The following is a 24,553-nucleotide window of genomic DNA, read 5'->3' on the forward strand; positions in this document are numbered from 1 at the left end:
CGTGGAAGGAACACGTTATTCCAACCAGTTCCCTTCCCCTCCATCAGGCGCCCCGGCTGTCATGGGGGAGGCGGTATAGCGACCAGGATTACTACATGTTTTTGTGAGGGTATTAACTACCCTAGGAGACACGGGGAGAACATGCAAACTCCACACAGAGTAGGCCCTTTTGTCAACCCCACCTAGGGTATGGGTGCTGATGACACGGAGGAGAAGACACGCCCACAGCGTCCCCGGCGGGAATCGAACCCAGGACCTTCTAGCTGTGAGGCGACAGCGCTACCGACTGCGTCACCGTGCCCCAGAAGAATGTCCCATTTCACAAGTTTTCAAATGTATAAAATGTATTAAATTCTTTCGAAAATAGCAGATATACAATGCAACGCATTGTGAGCTTGTAGATCGGCTATTTTCAAATGGCCGAAATGTAGGCCTATATAGGACTGTAGTGGGTAATGTATGTTTTGTAATAATCAAAATCTACAAAGTAACTAGTCACTAAAGTTTTCTAATAATTGTTGTGGAGTATACGTATAACATTTGCCTCTGAGATGTAGTGGAGTAGAAGTAAAAGTACTGAGAATTAGAAATACTCCAGTAAAGTAAAAAATACCTTAAAATTGTTAAATACCTTAAGTAACTTTGCACCACTGAACCTGGCTAAAAAGGTTTTTCATTACAACTTTGGGAGCTATAGACCAATTATTTGTTTACAAACACTGAGACTGGATCCACAGGTGATTGTTTCATGCAATCAATTCTCAACCGGTTGTTTCGGGGTACGCTGGTTTCAGCGAGCGCACCCCAACCCCCTCTTGTGTGTTGGCTAGTGAGGTGTGCCCTAGCAAGACCTCAGACCTGACAGAATGGGTTTCATTTGGAGCCAGTATAACGGTGTCTGTTAAGGGGTCTATTGCTTTGCCACTACAGGGTGTATGTTTTTGTTGAAAACATATTAGGAGTGACTTTTAGAGGGTTACATTTGGTGGTTTAACATTGTTTTTGTTGAAAACATATTGGGAGTGACGGACAATACACTGGTGAGAAAATAAATGCCAGCCAAAGAAAGACAAAGTACTGGATGTCATTTTGTTTTAATGAGCACACACCTCTAATCCATCCAGCAGCCAATTAGCATCTGACTTTCACTCCATACAAATTGGAAAACGTCACAGCCTTTTCACATAAACATAGATTAACTCTACATTAGTCCAGAGAGACTGTGTCACCAACACTACAGCCACCAGACAAGATGATCCAGATCAACCCACAAACAGAAGACTTTGGAGGAGGAGATCCTAACCCTATTGAAGATGGCTCCAGAGAACCTGAAGATCCAACCTACTCCCCTACTCATTTTGCAAATCACGAGGTGAATGAAATACATTAATTGTAATTATATTACATTATATGATGTTTAAAGGTAGTGCAAGTTTTTTTTTATGTTTAGGGTTCACTTTGATACCTTGGATTATTTACTAACGTGCTTTTATCACTTGGGGAAGAATGAAGAAATTGGCTTTGATGAACATTGTGCTGGGATTTCTTGATCTTACCTTTTTATTTTATTTTTTAATCATTGTTGTGAAAGCTTTGGCTTTTCGTATTTGTTTATAAAGAAAGAAGGCATTACGCAACATAAGACGTTACGGTTCTAAATAAAATATGAAAATATGTTTATCTTAGTAAGTAAACATTGATCACACATGAGTTTCGTTCAACCACAGTATGAGCTTTACAACCACGCCCTGCCGTGAGTGTTGCCAGACTTTGTGGGAGAAATAAGCAACTAGTTCTATGAAAACAAGCCCAAAAGAAGCAACTAGGGCACTAGGCCACTATGAGCGCTTGAAAATAGCAGATCACAAGCTCACAACGCGTCGTGATGCGACGCGTTGTGAGCTTGTAGATTGGCTATTTTTAAAAAATCTTGAGAAAAAAAAATTGAACATTTGAAACATTCTAACAAACAACATAAATCTGGTATGGGGGGCTCCCTGGCAGAAAATATTTTCAAATTGTGCTTAGGGACAATATTGATTTAATCAGTGTTGGAAAAGTTCACTTAAAATATGAACTAGTTCAAAGTTCAGTTCACAAATTTTAAAATGAACTAGTTCAAAGTTCAGTTCATAATTCAAAATTTTGAACTAAAGTTCATGGTTCAAAAAATGAACTAGTTCAGTTCTTTTTCGTTCTTTTTTTTCAATATATATTAGTGCTGTCAGGCGATTAAAATTTTTAATCGCGATTAATCGCATGATTTGTGTAGTTAATCGCGCGATTAATCGCTTATTAATAGCATATTTTTATTGTCTCAAACTTGAATGATTAACTGAAAAGCAGTGCATTGTATTGTATTGTATATGGAGCAGGATGCATCCGAATCTATTATTTATTATTATTACTATACTTTTATTTTTTATCCAATACATTATGAAACCAATGTTATTTATTTAATTTTCTTATACATTATATCCTCTCTGGTGTACATACACAAAGCACCCTATATTTATTATTTCCAGTGGTGTAAAGTAACTAAGTACATTTATTCAAGTACTGTACTTACTACTTAAGTACAATTTTGAGGTACTTTTACTTTACTAGAGTATTAGCAGTTTTCAGTACTTACTTACTTCTACTCTACATCTCAGAGGCAAATATTGTACTTATTTTTAATTATTTGAAAACTGAAGTTACTAGTTACTATGTAGATTTTGCAAATACATGAATCACTTCAGCCCTATTTAAGTTTTGGCTATTGGAAAATAGCCGATCTACAAGCTCACAACCTATACCTCTATGCTCACAACAGGTCACGGTGCGACACAGTGAGCTTGTAGATCTGCTATTTTCTAAAGATTTTCATTCATCTTGGTGGGAGGCCTACTTTTCTTGGACGCTTTTTTTCTCTCTGCCAAAAATAGCAGATCTACAAGCTCACAACGCGTCGCGCTGCAACACGTTGTGAGCTTGTAGATCGGCTATTTTTGGCTTATGTTCCCCCCATCTGGGGTTCATGTGGTTAATACTAATGTAATGCATAATAATGTAATGGTGTTTTAATTTTTCATTCATCTTGGCGGGGGGGCTGGGGGCTTGTCAAAGTGAGTGTATGACACTGTTAACATCAAAAGCCAGGTGCAGAAGTCCACTTTTAATGCCAAAATAAAGTCGGGTCGGACGTCCAGACTACAATACGTTCATTCAGAGGTTCGGGGGCCGGGGCTACCGTCCTAAAGTCGGCTGTAGGCTACGGTGTGCACGACGCATCAGCCACGGTCCGGACATGTTGTTGTAACATCCCAAACTCATTTCGCCGTTCCGCAGTGTTTACTTTATTAATTCAGCCCAGCTTCAAGTTAATTTTGTCGGCAGTGAAGCCAAGGAAACAACACCGATACTTTGGAAGAGACACAAGTCAACTTCCAAATGCTTGTGGCCGGGAAATGAGCTTCGCAGAGCGGATAAAGTGTCAGCTCTTCGCCCTGGCCGAGTGGCCGTAACTGTCTGTGCTGTTCACTAGCTGTCGCTGCAATGAGACTGTTCACTCGGAGTCGGTCTCCGCGCTGCGCACATGAATGTGAGACGCCGCCTTGCTTTTCTCTTTTTTTGGCTAATGGTGCGTTCAAGACGCCTCGGAAACACAGAATAGGATGAAATACAACATGACAAACCGATGTAACCATGGAATTTTGGGACACTCTTGAACGAAGTTTGAACGAAGAGAGAACGCCGTTCACAAACGCCAGAATGAACGCGTTCACAATAACGTTCATCTAGCGGATATACAGTACGTTCAGTTCACGTTCGCCCAAAATACGAACGAGTTCATGAACGATCGTTCATTGAACGCGTTCAGGCACAACACTGGATTTAATTAATTACATATTCATTTGAGGGTCCTTGACATGAAAATATTTGAGAACCACTGGTTAAAATAATTTAAAAAATGTGAAACAAGCCCAAATAAGCAACTACACTTTAGAAACAAGCCCACATAAGCAACTACAGAAACGAGCCCAAAAAATGCAACCCGCAACTACCAAGCGACTTCATCGAAAAATAACATGGCAACACCGACAGTCCCGCCTTCTCTTCAAACCCAGCTGTTTAATTGGACGAGTAGGAACGGCACGTCAAAAACGATTGGTCGGAAAACCCAGCACGGGGCCGAACCGGAAACCGGTACAGCGGCGAAACGTTTCCCCAGGAGATCAACGTATTTTCCCACTTGCGTTCCGCACATAATAGTACAAATAAAACACCACACCGCACGTTTACTCGACACAAACGTGTCCCACGTGTACCCAAATATACATGACACACCACCGTCCACCCGTCCCCACGGCCGGGAACATCCCGCGTCCGCCACAGAACGCACTTGAGAGCATAGGATCCATGTACGCGCACTACTGCAGTAGTACTAGTACTACTTCCTCTTGTACTACGCAGTACTTCCATTTGTACAACGTCTCTGTTGTTGTCTTTTGTCCTCAAGTCGCGGTCGCGTCCTCATAGCATTGTGTCGAAAACCCACTAGAACAAGTCAAGGTGAGAATCTTATATATGCAAGAGAAAGAAGAAAAACAACATATTTGATTTACAGTTGTGTTTTGAGAGTGTTCATTGAAAGGCAAGTGGAGGTAGAAACGGGGGGGAGGGTTTATATTTAGACCCATGGGGGGGTGTATGGAGGATGATGCACTAGGAACTTTTCTCATACAAACACAACATAGACGAGAAAAACATGTTCTGATGATTCATTCATGTGCCTTTTATAGCAGCAATACCAGTCATCATGAAACACAACATTTAGGTGGGGAGAATAATAATGAAATAACATAGACTCAGTCTGACCCCAGCCATTTGCACTTGGTCTCACTGAGTTATCAATGTATATTAGAGTCGTGTTTTAAGAGTGTTAAAGAGGGGGGGGTGGGGGGATATGGAGGATGATGCACTAGGAAAGTGGTTCTCAAACTTTTTCGTGCCAAGGACCCCCAAATTGATATATATATATATATATATATATATATTTGGCCGTGGACCCCCATCTGAAAATGTTTTCTGCCAGGGACCCCCCTGGAAGAAAATATTTATTTAAATTCAGTAAAATATGTTCAGAAATAGTTGATGTACAAGCTCGCAGTGCGGCACGAAGTGACCCATTGTGAGCTTGTAGATCGATATGTTACAAAATATGTTCAAATATAGCAGATGTACAAGCTCGCTGTGAGCTTGTAAATCTGCTATTTTTGAATAGCCCACGTATAAATGGATAAAGTGGTTAAAATGATTTTGATGCTATGATACCTTCTTTTGCTGGGGACCCCCTGGAACCCCCCTCAAGGACCCCTGGGGGTCCCCGGACCCCACTTTGAGAACCAATGCACGACAAACTTTTTTCATACAAACGCAACATAGACAAGACAAACATTTACTGATTATCCATGAGGGGGTAATTCATGTGCCTTGAACGGGCCTTAAGCAGCAATACCAGTAAGCATGAAACACAGCATGAAATGATGTCTAATAGTAGAGAGATAAGATAGAATAAGGTGGGAAGATAATAATTTAACACAATGTATATTGTATCAATAAGTATATGTCTATTACCAGTAAATATGAACATACTGCATTAGCCACAAGCAACTCTTAGATCCTATTTTTATTATCTGGAATCTAGAGTTGCAATACCAACCCGTGACAGCCCATTCATCCAAACAGAAGAGTTTGTTTGTATTAAACAACGTTAAACTCACCAACATTGCAGCCGTACGGAAAGCTTGAATTATCCTCTTTCTATCTGCAACGTTTTTGTTTCATAAAAATCCACCATAGACATGTTATGAGCTACTTTCTGTCAATAAATTCCGTGCAGGTGATTCTTTTTCGAAGTGTTGGAGTTTGGAAGTGCTCGTTGGAAATCACTCAACAGTCCTGTGTACCACCTGTTTCTAAATGTAACATACATAACACTCTGACACTTAGAAAAATAATCACGTGCACAGAATTTATTGACAGAAAGTATAGCTCATATCATGTCTGTCATTTTTATGAAACAAAAACTTTGCAGATAGAAAGAGGATAATTCAAGCTTTCCGTAGGCTACAGCTGCAATGTTAGTGAGTTTAGCTTTGTTTAATACAACAATCAGATAGGACCTTTCTGTTTGGATGAATAGGCTGTAAAGGGTTGGTTTTGCGACTCTAGATTCCAGATATTAAAAATAGGATCTAAGAGTATGAATGGATATACGATACTGATGATATGACCGCTCAGTGTCAGCTGGCCTACAACAGTGGGTGTATGGATGATGATGTACATTCTTTTCAGCTTTGAATATAATGAACACATGCACATCTATCAACGATTAAACTTGTACAGCAGTTCATTTCATAACGAGCATCTGTAATGGTTCTGTAGTGTACATCCCAGTAGTCTCGCGTGTGAAGGTGCCAAGGAGTCATTTGTCCAAGAACAGAATAGAATGTTAGGGTTAAAGGCTGTGCTTTGTAAAACAAGACAAAAAAAAGAATTAAAACGAAGACACCCATCTCTTTTCCAGGCTAGTACACCTATGCCACCCAAGAGGCAGGCTGTGTCACCAACAATACAGCCACCAGCCAAGATGATCAAGATCAACCCACAAACACACAACTTTGGCGGAGATCCTAACCCTGTTGAAGATGGCTTCACGCATATTGAAGATCCAATCTACTCCCCTACTCATTTTGCAAATAACGAGGTGAAATATTATATTTAACGTATTCTATTATATTTAAAGGTAGTGCAAGTGATAACATTTATTCATTTTAAATGGGGGTCTCAACTAAATTTTATAGCAGATATACAAACTCATAGCGCGGCACTCGGTGCCGACGCTATGAGCTTGTATATCTGCTATTTTGTTTTTAATCGTGAAAAAACTTTGAATATATATGTATATTTTTAAAGACAACATTTGTAACTCAAATCTTTGCTTCTAGGGATCTCTGGAACAACATATTTTTATATAAATATATATTTTTTAATATTTTTATGATTAAAAAAAAAAGGATTTAGAAAACATTTTTAGAATCACCCTCAGCTCTTAATGGATTAAAATTAAGACCTTGTTTATCCTGTATGAGGTCTCTCTCCTGATTGGATCAAATTGGTATCCCGACCTGAAAATGCAATTTCTGTTTACTAAAGACCTGGAGACACGGGGGAGACCCCTAGTTACTGAACAAACACTCTATGACAATGATTACTATCAGAATATAGAGCTATTTAACACTTATTTGAACAAAGAAATATCACTTAGTGCACTTTTAAATACCTTTGCCTAACATGTGTTTCCTTCTTGTGCAGACTGACGAAATTGGCTTTGAAGAAAATTGTGGAAGTCCTGGAATTAGAACAGACACAATAAGTCTTCTAATGAAAATAGAACAGCTGCAAGCAGAACTCAAATATGAGCGCCGATGTAGAATCTTGGCTGAGAAAGAACTGAGGGAGCTGAAGGGTGAGTGGATGGCGCAATATTACTCAAATGTCCTTTATAAAATCACTTTATACAAGCATATACTCAAAACTACCACTGTGTGTGTGTTTTTTTTTTATTGATTGAATACTTTATTAACATGTTTATTAACTCATTCAGTGCCCAGCTTATTTATGGAATTTTGGCTCTGAGTGCCACAGCCAAAATTCATTGTAAAAAAAAAAGTACTTAGGAGCCGAGATACAGCCTTTTTCAGTAAGAAGTTAAACAAAGAGTGAATGGAGCAGCAAATCTTCAAATCATCATATCTTGGGTTCTGAACATCTTTTTCCAACATTTTTTTTTGGACGTCTTAGACGTCCAGTGGCACTCAGGGCTTATATCAACGGACGTCTTAGACGTCCAGTGGCACTCAGGGCTTATATCAACGGACGTCTTAGACGTCCAGTGGCACTGAATGAGTTAACAGTACAGGTAGTTAAGTCAAAGGTTATGCTAACGGGATAACACAAAAATCCCCATGGGCTTGTTTCCATTGTGGTCCTTTGTACTCAATTCAACCGTTATACATACAATACAGACACTACAATACAAAATATACTACAAAACATATTGGAATAAAGCTAAGTAGAATAATTTGGTGTATTATTTACAGAGAAAGTAGGAATGGGGCGGGAGGGGTTCAGGGGATTCCAAGGTGTTCAAGGAGTTAAACTATGTTCACTTGTATTTTTGACGAAAGGAATTCTTTTAGGTTAGTTTTGAGTTTGGGCAGGGAGTCGAACTCCTTTATGTCTTTTGGTAGGTCATTCCACTTTTGGTGGCAGCATAGTAGAATGCATTTTGACCAATTTCTGAGCCGAATTCTGGGGGAACGAGGTCAGTTCAACTCCTTCTGGTGTTTGCTGCTCATTTGCACATTATTCTTGAACGATTGTGTTCTTGTGAGGTTTGAATGTAATTTATCATTCTTAGACATGACAATGTATCATGAATATTTAAACATTCTTTAAAAACATGTCAAAAGGGTGATATAAAAATGTGTTTATATTTGATTCCAGACATGAACACCCTCATGATGCAGATGAGGCACACGGCAAATGAGCTCCGTGTTACTCTGGACCATGTCCGGCATGGCAGTGACGGAGAGTTTCCAACACAGAGCAACGAAGAGTCCATCTCATTTATTACTGAAAATGAGATGGAAACGAGATTATCTCATCATTTACCAGAGGTCAGTGCATGTTTCTCAGAACAGGAGCATTTTTATCTTGGATTACTTGCCGAGTCACATGAGAACATTTATATTACCTGACATTTTCACTGTTCTCAGATCCAATCTGACTTGTTTAAACCATTGGAAAGGGGAATGTCATATTTAGCCCGACGGCAAATTCAACAACAAGCCAAAAACAAGGCTTTTACACCAGGGGGTCCGAGACACCTAGGGGGTCTTCAGAGTTACTACAGGGGTCGTCAAATATTTGTGTGATCAGGGGTGCCGCCAAATCACCCAAATTCTACATTAACCACTTGAACCCTAGCATCCATATTCTGGGGGTGGGGAACATTTGCTGAAAATAGACGATCTACAAGCTTACAACACGTTGGAGCGTGACACGTTGTGAGCTTGTAGATCGGCTATTTTTGGTGTTGAGGGGAAAAGAGCAGACCACATACAGAGCCAAAGGTATGTAGATCTGCGTTGGGGGCGAGAGGAGTAGGACAGAGCCCATGGCATTTTCAGTACGTATGTGTTCATGAAACCTAAACGTTTTTCTTTTTATTCCCAGGATGACGACGAGAACTTCGTGCATCTCGCAGACAGTCTCAAAGTCCCAAGGAATCTATACGAGCGAATCTCGCAGATCACAGACTACAGAAAATATGTTTCAGCCCTGCTGATGATGCTGTTTGACAGGGAAACCCTGGCCACACATTCTCTACAAGGCCGTCGGACAAACGTCACATCAGAAGATCTCCAAAAGCCTCAACTCCCATCGGACACCTTGAGAAGTCTTATTGGTAAGTAACCCTGTGGCCCATACTGTATATCTTTCCAAATATCTATCTTCCGTTTCTGTAACGTGAGGCAGCTTGATGTACAAGCTGCCTCACGTTGAGGATAATGAGGACACCCCCTGGACATGTCACATGGTGCACAAGCACAAACCCTGGACATACTGCTAGTACAGTGGTTTTCAACCCTTTTCATGTCGAGGCCCATTATTTATTCGGTATTTGAGCCACGGACCACCATTTGATGAGATTTAGACTCTCAGACTTAGAATATTTTGTTGTCGTTGGATAAGATTTTGTCCACAATTCCATGTTGTATTGATGTTGGTACTATAGGAGAGCTAACAGGCAAACGTTGATAAAAAAAAATGGAATTAAGTAATGCAGTTTAACAATAATTTAACTCTTGAGAGCGTAAAATGAGAGTGTTTCATTTTACACTCTCAAGAGTTAAAGATCTAATAAGGGTCCATTTGGTTACCAACTCTTCCATCATTTAGCTGGGGACCACCTGGAACCCCCTCAAGGACCACTGGTGGTCCCCGGACCACTGGTTGAGAACCACTGCGCTAGTATGTCACAGGGGCGTGCTTTCGGATCCAACCGCACGTGTGTGTCACTGCACACTAAGCGCAGTTATAACGAGGCGATGATTTTTCTATTGCACCAGATATCTGGAACGAACTCTTAGAAAACTAATCCTTTATGCCATTTCAGAATTTGTTTCCTTTGCTTGATGTTTTGTGTTAAGCACATTGAGCATGTGCTATAAAAATACACTCGCCTTGCCTTCTAAACGAGGTAGATCTTTCAGCACGAATACATTCATAATAAGATAAGTATTTGCCACCCAACTCGAAGGCTAATAATTATGTGCCATCCAGCTTGTAATAGGGTCTTTTTAAAGGACCATGAAAGAAAAGAGTCTTTTAACCAGGTCTTTTAAAAGTTTTCTGTTCAACCTGATGGCAGACACCATTGGACATTTGTCCCTACCTAAATGGTGTGAAATGTATTTCTCCTGCCTTGCGACTGTTTGCACTTAAGTTGTTGTTTTTATGTGTACTGTATATGGGATGGGATTGTTAGTTGTGTTTCATGTTGGGTACATTTACAACTTGTCCTGCTGCTTGTCCAGACCAAAAGAGATTTCTGATATAAATTGATCGATTGATCCTCATTCCTGTTATCAAACATGTGGAATGTTCCTCCTCCGTATTAGTTATCAAACATGTGGAATGTTCCTCCTCCTTATTAAGGTATTGGTTTATCTTTCATATTAATTAGCCATATGTCCATAGTCCGTTTACATTAACTTCTTAGGCTATCTTTCAAATTAATTGGCATGCTTCTTTCTTCCTAATCAGACATGGCGTCTTAGCATCTTGATTTATAATGCAATTTGGGGTCATGGCTGGGATGGCCGACATGGAAGGAGGTTCAGACATGTTAAGCAGTTCCAGAGGTGGGGTTTTGACAACCCTGACACAAGTGCGGTTGGATCCAAAAGCACGCGTCTCAGGGGCTTTCCTCCAATCCTACCCTTTGTACTGAGTGCCAAGCTGGGCGCTGGGTTCCATTTTTATAGTCGTTGGTTTGACTCAGCCTGGAGATTGTATCCCGACCGATCTCAGGTCGGACACTCTAACCACAAGGCTACTGAGTTTTGTTATTGGTACTAAGCGATCACTCTATGACCGAAATGTATTTACACGTGTCCTCTCAGTGCCTGTATTTGAATGTATTTGAAAAATGCAAAACTATGATTCAGCTTTTGACTGCATGCTTCCTTTCTTTCCAGATCACGTGGGGTTGAAATTCGGTGTGGATATCGGCCAAGTCAAAACAGCAATCCGGACAAAACTGAATAATGAGGACAAATTATTAAAGAAACGAATTTCGGGAATCGTTAAACCTGAACCTGGCCTGAAAATTTCCATTCCATCAATTCAGTGGTAGAAAATAATTGGTATCGTTTATTGATGCTGGTTATTTTTCTTTGCCATGTCCTATTTGGTCGTCAGTATTGTATGGCAGGTATAGCTACTGTATTGGTAGCATGTGTTTTTATAGGACTTATTTAGTACATTTGATATTGAAATATCGGTTTAATCATTTGAAATGTATGATTCGTTGAATATTTTACAGCTTTAACTCTTGTCTTATTTCGTGTTACAGCTGTGTTGTCGTCCACACTTAGAACAGGAGAGAAGGAATGTTTTCTGTTTCAGTTTAAAATTTTAGATTTGCTGGCTTTTAATTAGGACAAAGTCATCGTATCGAAAAGTAATTACAATTTGGATCTTAATATAGGTATTATGTTGGTCTTTATAACTATTGATCGGGCAAAAAACATATACAATTTGCATTTAAATTGACGTAGTCTAGAATATAACCTGTAATTCACAGCCGTTTGTGCGTTCACACTAAAGTGCTACTGTACTTCTAAGTATTTAAATTGTGTTGTTGCAAAGTAGGATTGAAGATGTACTGCATCTACAATATCTGTCACATCACTTGTTTGTTTGGTGTGTTATTGCCTTAAGAGCCAATAAACTGTTTCAGGTTATCCTGTAATTTGTGTTAAGTTTTTTTTTGTTCATGTTCATTTGCACGATTTAGCATTTCAGTATTTGCTCAGAATAAATGTGGGGTTTTCCAACAACCAGCAGATGTCAGCGCAGAGCTGCAATTTTCTTTTTTTGTCCAAGCTTTTTGCATTATACACAGAACAGAACAAAGCGGAGTAGCATACTCAATCCCACCCACCCCTCAGACCCGTAGGGACAAGACAAGAGCAAAACATACATGGTGTAGATAGAATACTTAATATTAAAAAAAGAAAAAACATACTGACACACACACACACACACACACGATAAAAAATATCCACAAATGTCAAAAAATATATAACTTTTGTTTAGTTTATTTGCACATTTAAAAACAACAAATTTGTAACAACAGCATAATATTGGGTTGTGTTGTGCAGGTGAGATTTAGAAAACCCTGTGGGGTTTATAAAGTTAATCTCACCTTTGATAACTGTTGATCCACTCTAAAAAGATGGAGATTTTAAACCATTCATTGGGCTTGTATTACTTGTATAAGAGACGAATAACATTCAAAATGCATGTGTTTTCACTCAATTCCTAGGTGTGCACCAGCAATTTATAAGAACACACATTCTATTATACAATGTAAGATCAGTTAACTTAACCACATGGACCCTATTCTGGGCATGTCATAATAAGCGGACATTCTCTCCGCACCAAAGAGATTTGGTGTGGAGGGAAAGAAGAGAGGGCCCCTGGGGGACTCCGGTCAACAATGTATTTGGGGTTCAAGTTTAAACCTGCATTCACATACTGTACTGAATGTCTTTATTTTCTTTGGTCCCGTGAGGGGCCTGGAGAGACAAGAGAACAGAGGAGTGTGTGTGTGTGTGTGTGTGTGTGTGTGTGTGTGTGTGTGTGTGTGTGTGTGTGTGTGTGTGTGTGTGTGTGTGTGTGTGTGTGTGTGTGTGTTTGCATGTGTGTGTCACCATATTGTACAATGTGTGACAGTCACGACCACATACTGTTAGGTGTGTGTGTGTGTGTGTGTGTGTGTGTGTGGCTTCATAGAGTTTGAACAGTGAGCAGTGGCTGGCTCCTCCCCTCCCTCAGACAGCTGTGGAGTCTGACAACAGCAAGTGTGTGTGTGTGTGTGTGTGTGTGTGTGTGTGTGTGTGTGTGTGTGTGTGTGTGTGTGTGCGCGTGCGTGCTGTAACCATCCAACCCTGGAGTCCCTCTGTGAGCTTCATCCATCTGTCTGTCAGGGCAGGGAACCTTCACAAGAGGTGACAGGACTGCGTATACATTTAGTCTTTACAATAAGATAAGAAACAACTGGCTTTGATGCTTTGAAGGAGTCCTTTGGAAGAAGACAAATTAGCCTTCGGAACTTTTCTATCCTTGGAGACGTGGAGAAAGCGTTTGGGAGGAGCTGTGCTAATAACGTCAACCATGGAAAAAGTAGTTTGGTAAGTTTCATCTTCATTCATAAGCAGTAGTAAATAATCCAGATATAAATAATAATTGATGCAGTTGTATTTACTTTGTTGCAGAGTGGACAGTAGTTGGGAGGTAGGGAAGCACAATAGCAAGAGTATGCATAAGCTGTTTAAAAGCTATATTTAAGTTTTGTTTATATTATATAACACACATATATATATATAAAATACAAAATCTCACCAGAGGTCAAATCAGAGCCCCTAGAAATATGAGGTAAAATAACTAAATCTATCCTCAAGTAATATATTGCAAGTCTTCATTTTATAATTCCTTGTTTAAGCTGTTATGCAAATAGAAAGCCTTGCTGCATTTTGTCATGGTATTGACACATATCCACTAAACTGGACATGCTGTATTGCCATTGAATGTCACACTATTATCATGTTTAGAATACAATTCTCTTACAATCTCTTATAATACAATTAAGTTCATCATGGTTGTATACTGCTAGTGATTCCAGAGGCTTTACTCTGCAAGCTCAATTAAAATGTATATAGCAGGTCTGTTGCAAAAACAAAAAACATATTTCCTATCCACAATATAAGAAGAAAATAACAATAACTACAAAAATGCCTACAGGGCTATGCAAGTTGTAAAATAAATACATGCGTCAATTAATGAAAAACAACAATGTATCAACAGTGCACAATCTTTTTGAGTGAGTTCAACCGTAAGAGAAAAAAGGCTAATGATTGGAAATGTCCAACCACTTAAGAGATTTGAACCTTAAGGATGCAGCATATGTCGTGCAGCCATGCACGATGAAAACGTGGCCTTACATAACGTGCATGAGAGTAATGCTGTACTGTACGCGTACTGGTTCTTCCCGGGGATAAATCTCATTACCAACATGGCATGCCAATAGCTGTCCACCAGAACAGATTACAGAGGGAGCGTAGGCAGTAGGGAGAGTGATCACTGGTAGTGATACAAAAAAATGAAAACATGGAGGACATTTAGGACAGTGATTCTCTTCTTTGATGTGCATTAGGGCCACAGACCCCCATTTGATATTTTTTCTTAATATCTGCGATGTCATTTTACGGCTCCATTTGGTTCAATTTGAACTCTCAGAGTTACAGACCTGTAAGAGTCCACACGGACCCAGCTGGTGGTCCCTGGACCGCACGTTGAGAACCAGTGATTTAGGACAAGGAAAACTCACACTCATGGGAGCTCAATGAATGCACTTGAACCCCAGCCTCCATATTCTGTACTTGGACAAGCTGTCCAAGTACAGAGACAACTCAGGTCCAGTTTACTAAGGCTAGGGGGTTTAAGTGGTTAACATATCAGCACATTGACGTACGGGAAGCAATTAAACTACATTGCAAAATGCATAGGGTTGCCACTCTTATCATAAGGATAAGCAAGGCAGCAGAGAAATATGTTGTTTTGAAATTTAACAGCTCATATCATTGCTCTACTGAAAGTTGATAGCTAACTTACATACTGAGGTTTAATGAGAGTAAACACAGCACAAACTAATTATGGTCACTGTTGGGTAGACGTCCAAAACTGTTACTTTTCAAGAAATAAAAAGAAAAGGACCTGTACTGAACAATGTCACAAGCTCTTATTAATACTTTTCATTGGTTAAATATTTATTGAAACCCACATAAAAACCCACATACAGACTTTCTACCTGGCGTTGCCCAAAATTTCAAAATGTTCACAATTTCTAAATAAATACCAGATCTACAAGATCACAATTTATCGCATCACAATGCTTGTAGATCTGCTAATTTCGCACTTTTGCTTGACACTGTTATACGAAGTGTAAAATAGTGCATTAACGTTTTCCTCAATACTTAGTGAACTTGCCCTTTGGCTCAATAGTCTTTTTTCTTCCTTCTACACCAGTGGTTCTCAAACCTTTTCATGTCAAGGACCCCCAAATTGACACGTATTAGCCCACGGACCCCCAGTTGAAAAGATATGCCAAGGCCCCAAATAAGAGAAGATTTTTAGGGCTCTAGCAGTGATTTTCAACCATTTTAATTTCAAGGACCCCCAGTTTGACATGCATTAGGCTACGGACCCCCATTTAATGGTATTTCTATCTCTGGGACCACAATTTAATTTATATTGTAAAAACAATGTTAATTTAACTCTAAGAGTGTACAAATGGAACCAAATTTGGTTCCACATTTGTAAACTCTCTGAGTTACAGACCCATAAGGGTCCATTTGGTTCCTAACTATCTATCATCTAGCTGGGGACCCCCCTGGAACTCCCTCAAGGACCCCTGGGGGTACCCGGACCCCACTTTGAGAACCACCGCTCTACACCAAACCTCTTTGCTGAAAATAGCCAATCTACAAGCTCAGAATAGGGATGTTAGGGGTCAAGAGGTGAAAAAAAAGAAAAGACACACAAAGATTTGGCAGCCCCCCTATGGTAACTCTGAGGACCCCTCCATGATATAGAGATACAAGGTTTCTGTCGGACAACAACGATATCCTCTGGTCATAGAACTTTGTAATGTACCATATCCTGAAAATGAGCAATGTTTCATGGCTGGAGGTTGTGTCTTTGATGGTGTTTTGTGCAGGGTGAGTGTCACTGTGCACATGCTAATCAATGCAGCCAGCTCCCTGCAGCTGTGCGGGCTAAAACAAGCACACTCATTATCTTTCATTTCAAAAGGACGGGGACGAATGAAGGAGAGACGGACAGGGTGTCCTCTATGAATTATTCCTATTGATCATGACCCGTCCCTACCTCAGTGATTGCCAACCTGTGGGCCGGGGCCCACTGGCGGGCCGTGAGGCTATTGCAAGTGGGTCCCCAAATAATTGCCAAAACACTATGATATAATTGATAATATAACATTAATATTGTCCGTGTCTCTGTATTTTTAAAATACTTATTTTCAATCAATTACACAGCCCATGAAGCCTTGAATTCATGGAGACTTTTTGGTTTTTGCCAATAATTTGATGACCGGGTCATCGGTCAGTAGGAGACTCAGTAGGACACTCAATTCAGTCTCCTACCTTAGACTTAAATTGTTGGCTCAGAAATGTCTCAAAAACAAAAAAAATCTCCATGAATTCAAGGCTTCATGGGTGTGCAATTGATAGAAAATAAGTCATGTTTTGGGTGAACTACTCCTTTAAGGACGTTTTTGGAACGCTTGTTGCCTACAAAAAGTATTGAATGTCTTTGTTTCTTTGTTGTTTCTCTTTTGACACACTGGTTACTGTTTTGGGGGAGTGAAGCTGCACAGTCATCATTAATCACAGGACAGAGCCCACCAGTCCAACTTGTAACATGTACTTTATTCTATCCTCAATAGGAGAAAAAATGGTGGAGCAAAGAGGGAGGACCCTGGAAAGCAGAACTCTGCCCTGAAGCCCTCGCTGTAAACCATGGAGGAGGCTGCCTCACCGTTCACCCATGGCTTCAACCACAGCACCGGCTCCTGGCCAGCCCCCGTGCCCTCCGCCCCCAGCAGACAGCTGGGCACCCTCTCCAACACCCACACCCGCTTTAAGGACCTGTCCGGCATCTTGCTCATGGTCACCCTGAACGTCCTGGCTCTCCTGGCCAACACCGCCGTCCTGACGGTCATCATCAAAGCCCCACAGCTCAGGAAGTTCGCCTTCGTGTGCCACCTGTGCGCGGTGGACCTGCTGTGTGCCTTGCTGCTCATGCCGCTGGGCATCGTGTCCAGCTCGCCGTTCTTCGCCACCGTGGCGTTCACCGTGCTGGAGTGCCAGGTCTACGTCTTCCTCAACGTGTTCCTCGTCGCCGCCTCCATCTTCACCATCACGGCCATCAGCGTGGAGCGCTACTACTACATCGTCCACCCCATGCGCTACGAGGTCAAGATGACGCTCAAGCTGACGGCCGCCGTCATGGCGCTGGTCTGGGTGGCCGCGGCGGTCCTGGGACTGTCCACCGTGTTCGGGTGGCCCTCCTACGCCAACCTCAGCTCCATCAGCGCGGCCCACTGCTCCCTCCACTGGAGCCACAGCCACCACCGGCGGGCCTTCTCCGTGTTCTTCTGCGTGGCGTGCTTCTGCCTGCCGGCGGTCGTCATCTTCGTCGTCTACTGCAACGTGTACAAGGTGGCGCGCGTGGCCGCCCGCCAGCACGGCCCGCTGCCCTCGTGGACGACCGGCCAGATCAAGCCCCGCTCGGACTCCATTAACAGCCAGACGACCATCATCACCACGCGGACCGCCCCGCGCAGAACGGCGGGGCGCCACCGGCCGTTCGGAGGCGCCAAAGCCGCTCTCACTCTGGTGGTCATCGTGGGTCAGTTTCTGGTGTGCTGGTTGCCTTACTTTGCCTTCCACTTCCGTCTGACGTTGGACGATTCGCCCAAAATCCCGGACGACCTGGAGGAGGTGGTCACCTGGCTGGCGTACTCCTCGTTCGCCATTAACCCCTTCTTCTACGGCCTTCTCAACCGGCAGATCAGGGAGGAGCTTTGCAAGCTGCGGCGCTGCTACGCGGCGCGGCCGGTGGAGCTCGCCGGCGTGTCCAGCCACGACGGCTCCGGGCACGAGAACTTCCTGCAGTTCCTCCACAGGACGAGCTGTACGGTGGAGACCCGGGCCAGCTTCACCACCACCTCCAGCCCCAGGAACACTCTGGATCAGAGTGGGCAGACTGGCTTTAGGATACCAGGACAGATCCCAGAGGAGTTCAGCTAGATCAGTGGTTCTCTTTTTTTTTTCAAGGACCCCCAGTTTGATATGCTTCATAAGGCCACGGATCCATAGGATTTTTTATCTCTGGGGGATTTAACTCTGACAGTGTGAAAAACTGGGGGTCCCCGGACTCCAGTTTGAGAACCACTGAGCTAGACATTACCTCATTGTTTTGCCACAGGACGATCAGCACGCACTGGGATAAGACAGGGCTGGGCAATATGGATGAAATATGATGATATTTTTGACCAAACACCTAAATATCAACATTGTGACGATAATATCCCCACACTCACAATATTGATATAATTGTGCTTGTGGGGATGTCTGGTGCTTTTACAAAAGGAATTATACAATGGGATTCCTAATTTTGTGCTATTTTTGACATGTTTTGAAAATATAACAGGCTTAAAGGGGATATTTCACTATTCCCCGTCCATTCAACTTCAGACTCCATTTTAGCCATGTTTGACTCACACGTCCCTGCTCTGGTAACTGTCCTTCTAATGCACGAGGCACCCTTCATGTTTTTATTACTTAAAAACTGAATTATATTTGTCTTTTTTCACTTTCAAAAGTTATTGAAAGATGACGGTCCCCTCATGCATTAGAAGGACAATAACAGTCCCCAGAATCAGGGATGGGTGGGTTTTCATTTAATCTAGCATGGTTAACATGGAGTTTGAAGATCAATCGGTTTATATAGGAAGTTGGTGTGTTTGCTTATATTAATATCAAATACATAAATATTGAATCAAGCGCTAAAATCTCCCCAGTAGTGTTTTATTGTGAAATACCCCTTTAAGTGATTAGGATCAGGAAAAGACAACACATGCTACATATTACATCATCCAAAATCCCAGATGATATTAAGTCTCATATCACCATATGGATATAACATGGATATATTGCCCAGCCCTAAGATATGATGAAGATGAACATTAGCAGCCCCAGGCCAGGGGGATTAATAGCACTTACTGTATCAAACTGTAAGCGTTCGGATACAGTATGATGAGATAATATTCATGTATTTTTTTTTTTTTACATGATTACATAATTATTGTTTTTAAAGGACCATTTCACCCGTTTCTCACTAATGCTCATTAGATGGCACCATTTCTGTCTACTCACTGTGTGTCTCAGAGCAGGGGACACACAGCAACATCATCGATAGCCTCAATAGACACAGGTTTGGTCATTTGAAACAAGATTTAAAACTTTTCATCCACTTTTCATTTCATTTTCATCATGCAAACATTCCAGGAAGAGAAAGGCTGTAGTTTCTATAAGCTTGGAAACCCCTTCGATGATGTCAATGGTAGGCAGGTGTCTGAACAGTCCAAAGCCCACCAATGAGACGCTAAGTGAGTTGACCGAAATTGTGCCATCTCATAACAAGCATTAGTGAGGGCCAATTATATGAAGATAAGGTTGAACATGGGTGACAAGCTCCTTTAGCTGAAGTTGAAGGGTGAAGTACACAATCACTTTATCCACTAAGGGGATAAAAAGGAAATAAAAGAAGCTAATTTGTTAAATAGATATTATTAGCTTTATTTCTGGCAGAAGCACTACTGACACTGACACTTACCTCTACTACATTGCTAATAGAGCAATCTTACAACTATCAGTACACTGCAATCAGTAGGCCTATGTTTTCACTATGAAAGGATTTTCTTTTTTATATCATTATATTATTGCACTTGAATAGTAAATGTATTCTACATCATATTACGTTCACTGAACAACTTGACTTTCTATGGAAGGAGTATTTGATTGACTGAGGATAAGCAAGTGAAATAATTTATATTAAGTGCCGGAGGCTATTTGGTGTGGAATGTGTACAAATACTTTTGCAAATACAATTCAATATTAGTTTTTTTTTCTTTTGTATTTATGTTGCAGGACATTTTGTCATTTTTATTTATTTTACTCTTTTGCCTGAGAGACTTCCAATGTTTGTTCCCAACATGGCTGTACTTTACTTTACTGTTTTGCTAAAACCTTTGATTTACCCATGTGTAAACCAAAAGGAAATACAGTGGACAAACAATATCAATGACTTGTGTTTAATAATTGGTCCTAATATCACATGGTGTGATTTTGGTTCATTTTGAAAGAACTTTCAACAAATACATTGAAATTGTCACACTAACTCAGTACTCAGCAGTGGCGTCGTTAGGGGTGGGCTTCGGTGGCTATAGCCACCAATGTTTTGTCCAAAGCCACCAATAAAAAAAAATGAAAAATTAAAAAATTAAAAGTTTTTTTTTTTTTTTGGAATTATATATCTATCACCCTAACCTAACCCTACCCCTAACCCTAAAACCGAAATAAAGTAACAAAAAACGGGGAAAAAAGCACCCTAATCCGCGAAATCCGCGGAAAAAATCGCGCGCGCGCGCGCGCGAGGAGGGGCACATGCACGCGCGCTGCGCGCGCGTGCATGTGCCCGTTGCCTGCGGGGCTAAGCCCCCGACCTAGTAGAGACCTAGCGACGCGTCTGGTACTCAGCTTTGTTTTGTCCATGAATGCTATAGACAGGTTTCCTGTTAGTAAACATTGAGAGGAATATGACCGCGCAGCTGCGGGGGGAAGCCTATGGGTGCGTTTGGAAATTACGCACCGGAGCACACTCGCCTATTAGTTTGTATTGGCCAGTGCGCTCACTGCCGCTCAGGGCTGTATTTTCGAACGCGCCTTCCACCCCCAGGCATGGGCAGATTGCGCATTCTGCTCTGTGATGACGTCGCTCGGAAACCCGTCTATGTGGACAAAGTCGACAATCAAAATACCTACAGCAGTGTTTCTCAAAGTGGGGTCTGGGGACCCCCGACCGTCCTTGAGGGTGTTCCAGGGGGTCCCCACAAACTTAGCAATTTAGTATCAAAATCAGTAAATATACAAAATAAATATTGTTTCTGTCGAGTGGAAACCTCATATGTCCAAAGCATTCACCAGGCCACGGAGGCCACAGTATAGTTTGCAGCAAAGCTTTCCCTTTTAAATGGAAGCAACCGCATCTGTAGTGCAGTGAGTATCATTATGGCCAGGTTGTACCTGATGTACTTTCACCTCTGTCTTCCATGTCCTCTGGGATGTGAAAGCCCTGTGACCGAGACAGAGCCCAGGTCAGGTTATATAAGTAGAAAAATCCATTTCATAACAGCTCAGAGAGGTTGTCTATAATGACCTCTTAATGTGTGTACTGTGTACACTAGGAGATTATACGCAAAGTATGTTTGCATACGGTGCGTTTATTTATGGATATGACATACTTGTCACAGCCAGAAGAAGAAAATACCCTGCTGGATTGCCGTTAGCTTTCATCCAATTAGGCTCATTATTAACACCTTCTCATGTAAGAAATATTATGTGTGTGGAGATGGTTTGATAAAATATTAATGAGAGGTTTTCTAGCAGAACATTTTTTTTGTGAGTGAATGTGCCGCCCGTACTCAACCAGATTAGATTTAAGGGATAATATATGGTATTGATGTCTCTGATCAAGCAAAAAGAACATGCTGTACTAGATTTTCAAAGCTCTGTAAGCACATCTCTAGACTAGACAGACTCAGATGAAAAGGCACACACATTATAGGAAACAAATAGATTAAATGGATGATACGATATGCCATCTGCTTGTGTTGTCTGAATGAATGCCAAGGCAGGTAGAATGGAACGTGGAGGAATTCGGAAACAATACTGAAACACAAGCACAGTGAACACACACACATGAACACGCACACGCGCACACGCACAGGCGCGCACACGCACACACACACACACACACACACACACACACACACACACACACACACACACACACACACACACACACACACACACACACACACACACACACACACACACAGTGGGATTAATATTCCATTTTAGGATTACAAAAATCCTAAAATGGCATCAAATGAGAGACAATTCCAATAAGCCATGATTAGAGGTATATGTGTTAGTACTACAGAGACAATAGACAAGCATGTGCCATGCGTTGAAGCAAACACACACACATGTACACACACACGCACCTAAATACATGCACACATATTTAAATGCATTATACTCTTTCCTTGTGAGATGCTCCATAACTCGGACATTACCACAATCAACAGTTACAGACAGACAGACAGACAGACAAGTGACGGACTTCCCACCTGGCACAACACATCCTCGGCGATACACACATCGGCAAGTTTGAAGTTGATAAATTGGACGATATATGGGGTACAGACAGACAGACAGGCAGGAGGCAGGCAGGCAGGCAGGCAGACAGACAGACAGACAGACAGACAGACAGACAGACAGACTGACAGACAGACAGACACGCGCGCGCACACACACACACACACACACACACACACACACACACACACACACACACACACACGCCGTGCATTTGCAGAAGATTATAAGCCTGTTCTGCATTCACACCTTCAGCGATTTCTCTTCTCGCCAGCTGTCCTAGCTTCCTGCATTTGGCAGCTGCCAACGGTGTCACTGTTGTTATCCATGGATGATGATGTGTTTGAATTGTTCGTATTTGTCTAATATGGTTATAGTTTGCTCTCGGTTTGTGAGACGTGCCACTGTGCTGCCAGTAGTATCGGTCCATGTTTGCCATTGGTCATATGTCGCAAACACTGTCCCTAATTATGGCTCGATTGGGAAATCCCGGCGTGACTTTACCGAGTTGATAACCACCGTCGTGTGACTGCTTAGTGTGATTGTGGTTGTCAGGGTTTAGGAAGCCAAATAACAAAACAATACCGTTGCTGTTGGGCTGACACCTTGTATCTCCATAGCACAACCTTTTGTGTTTTTTTCCCCTACTTCATCGAACAAGACGTGTCACACAAAAGTGGCGAAGCTAGCTGATCTACAAGCTCACAATGTGTCGCACCGCGATGTGAGCTTGTAGATCTGCTATGTTAACTGTTTATGGACATTTGTGAAAGTGAAAGTAGCTTGTGTGTCTATGGGTTTCATAAATATTGAACCGATCAAAAGTATCAACAAGAGCCGTGTGACTAAATATTAACTACATTGGAACTATTGGCACACATATTCGTTTTCCCATTATCTGAAAAGTAAATCACTTTGGAGATCGTCTCTGTCGGGTGGAAACGCAAACTTTTCAGGATTCAAATTCAAAAACAGCAAAAGTAACAGATCTTCAAACTCAAAACGAGCTTGTAGATCTGCTACTTTTGTTACTTTTGTGTGACGCTGTAGTATGAGCACGTAGGGCATTAATTTACAAAAAAAAAACACAAAAAGTTAAAATATGGAGATGAGAGGTTTCTGCAGCGGCGACATTTGACCTTTGGCCTTTCATCAGGATCCCTCCTCTAGGCCAAAAACACCTCACTCCTCCTTAAACTGACAAAATATATCAAAGGCGCCGCTACCTTCACACAGGTGTGATTTTTTTAAAAACACTTTACAAATATTTTTTTGAGAGTGCGGCTCTGCAAAAGGCTTAAAGAGTATAGCCCTCTATGAAAGGGGTCCTCAACCTGTGGGCCACATGATTGGGGGGGGGGTCCTCAGATGACAGTGAAGTGACAATTTAAGGGAAAAAATAAAGACAAGAAAAAGACCATTACTGCATCAAAAGTAATCAGCAACCTGTACTATAAAAACTGGTCAAACATTGGCTAAATTGTCAAATAATATAAGAAATTGGAAATAGCTGATCTACAAGCTCACAACGCCTCGCGCTTTGATTGATTGATTGAATATTTTATTAGGCAAAAAATGTAAAACAGCACAATTACATTTAAAATACTTTGTCTAACAGGTCCGTTCATGAAAGTCCTTGCGGACTTGTTTCCAATGAGGGCTGCGAGCTTGTACATCAGCCATTTTCACAATATTTATCAGTGGAACCGAGTCAAAGTAGATGTAATGCCTCAACTATGATTATTTTCGGGGGGTCGCGGCCTGAAAAGGTTGAGAACCATTGCTCTCTGAGACTGAGCGTCTGTCTGTCTGTCTGTCTGTCTGTCTGTCTGTCTGTCTGTCTGTCTGTCTGTCTGTCTGTCTGTCTGTCTGTGTCCACAGATATTCTCACGAACCGCTGGACCGCTCAGCACCACATTTCTTGTGCATAGATTGGCTATTTTCACTCCTGTTGGGTGACACTCTTGTACGACGAAGTATAGGTCTTGAAAAGTGGAGATAAGAGGTTACTGCCTGACAGCGACGGCATATTGTTTGGTTCAGCACAGTAATTGTATTTGCTTGAGCAGTTCTTATAAATTGCTAATTAAAATGAAGGACCTTCCATCTCAATTGAAGCAGCTTCATCA

At 41.5% G+C, this 24,553-nt stretch overlaps 2 protein-coding genes and 2 long non-coding RNA genes across 4 annotated transcripts in view; 3 read left to right on the forward strand and 1 right to left on the reverse strand.

The window, feature by feature from the left end:
* The window catches only part of LOC311049671, a 331,395-nt gene that overhangs the window by 197,854 nt on the left and 108,988 nt on the right, over positions 1-24,553 (reverse strand). The gene's annotated exons all lie outside the window — the stretch shown is intronic.
* The window catches only part of LOC311049673, a 388,479-nt gene that overhangs the window by 32,244 nt on the left and 331,682 nt on the right, over positions 1-24,553 (forward strand). The gene's annotated exons all lie outside the window — the stretch shown is intronic.
* Positions 1,253-12,058, forward strand: LOC311049402 (uncharacterized protein; the record flags this gene model as incomplete). Its single annotated transcript, XM_084062973.1, has 6 exons — positions 1,253-1,372; positions 6,572-6,751; positions 7,360-7,513; positions 8,554-8,726; positions 9,286-9,517; positions 11,313-12,058. The coding sequence occupies 6 exons, from the start codon at positions 1,253-1,255 to the stop codon at positions 11,468-11,470; spliced, it is 1,017 nt and encodes a 338-aa protein (XP_083919099.1). The 3' UTR covers positions 11,471-12,058.
* Positions 16,938-18,230, forward strand: LOC311049404 (putative G-protein coupled receptor; the record flags this gene model as incomplete). The annotated part of the gene is made up of 1 exon (XM_084062976.1): positions 16,938-18,230. One exon carries the CDS (start codon positions 16,938-16,940, stop codon positions 18,228-18,230), a length of 1,293 nt encoding a protein of 430 aa, XP_083919102.1.

This window comes from Gymnoscopelus microlampas (assembly GCF_963454915.1).
Source record: "Gymnoscopelus microlampas genome assembly, chromosome: 7".
Taxonomy (NCBI): domain Eukaryota; kingdom Metazoa; phylum Chordata; class Actinopteri; order Myctophiformes; family Myctophidae; genus Gymnoscopelus; species Gymnoscopelus microlampas.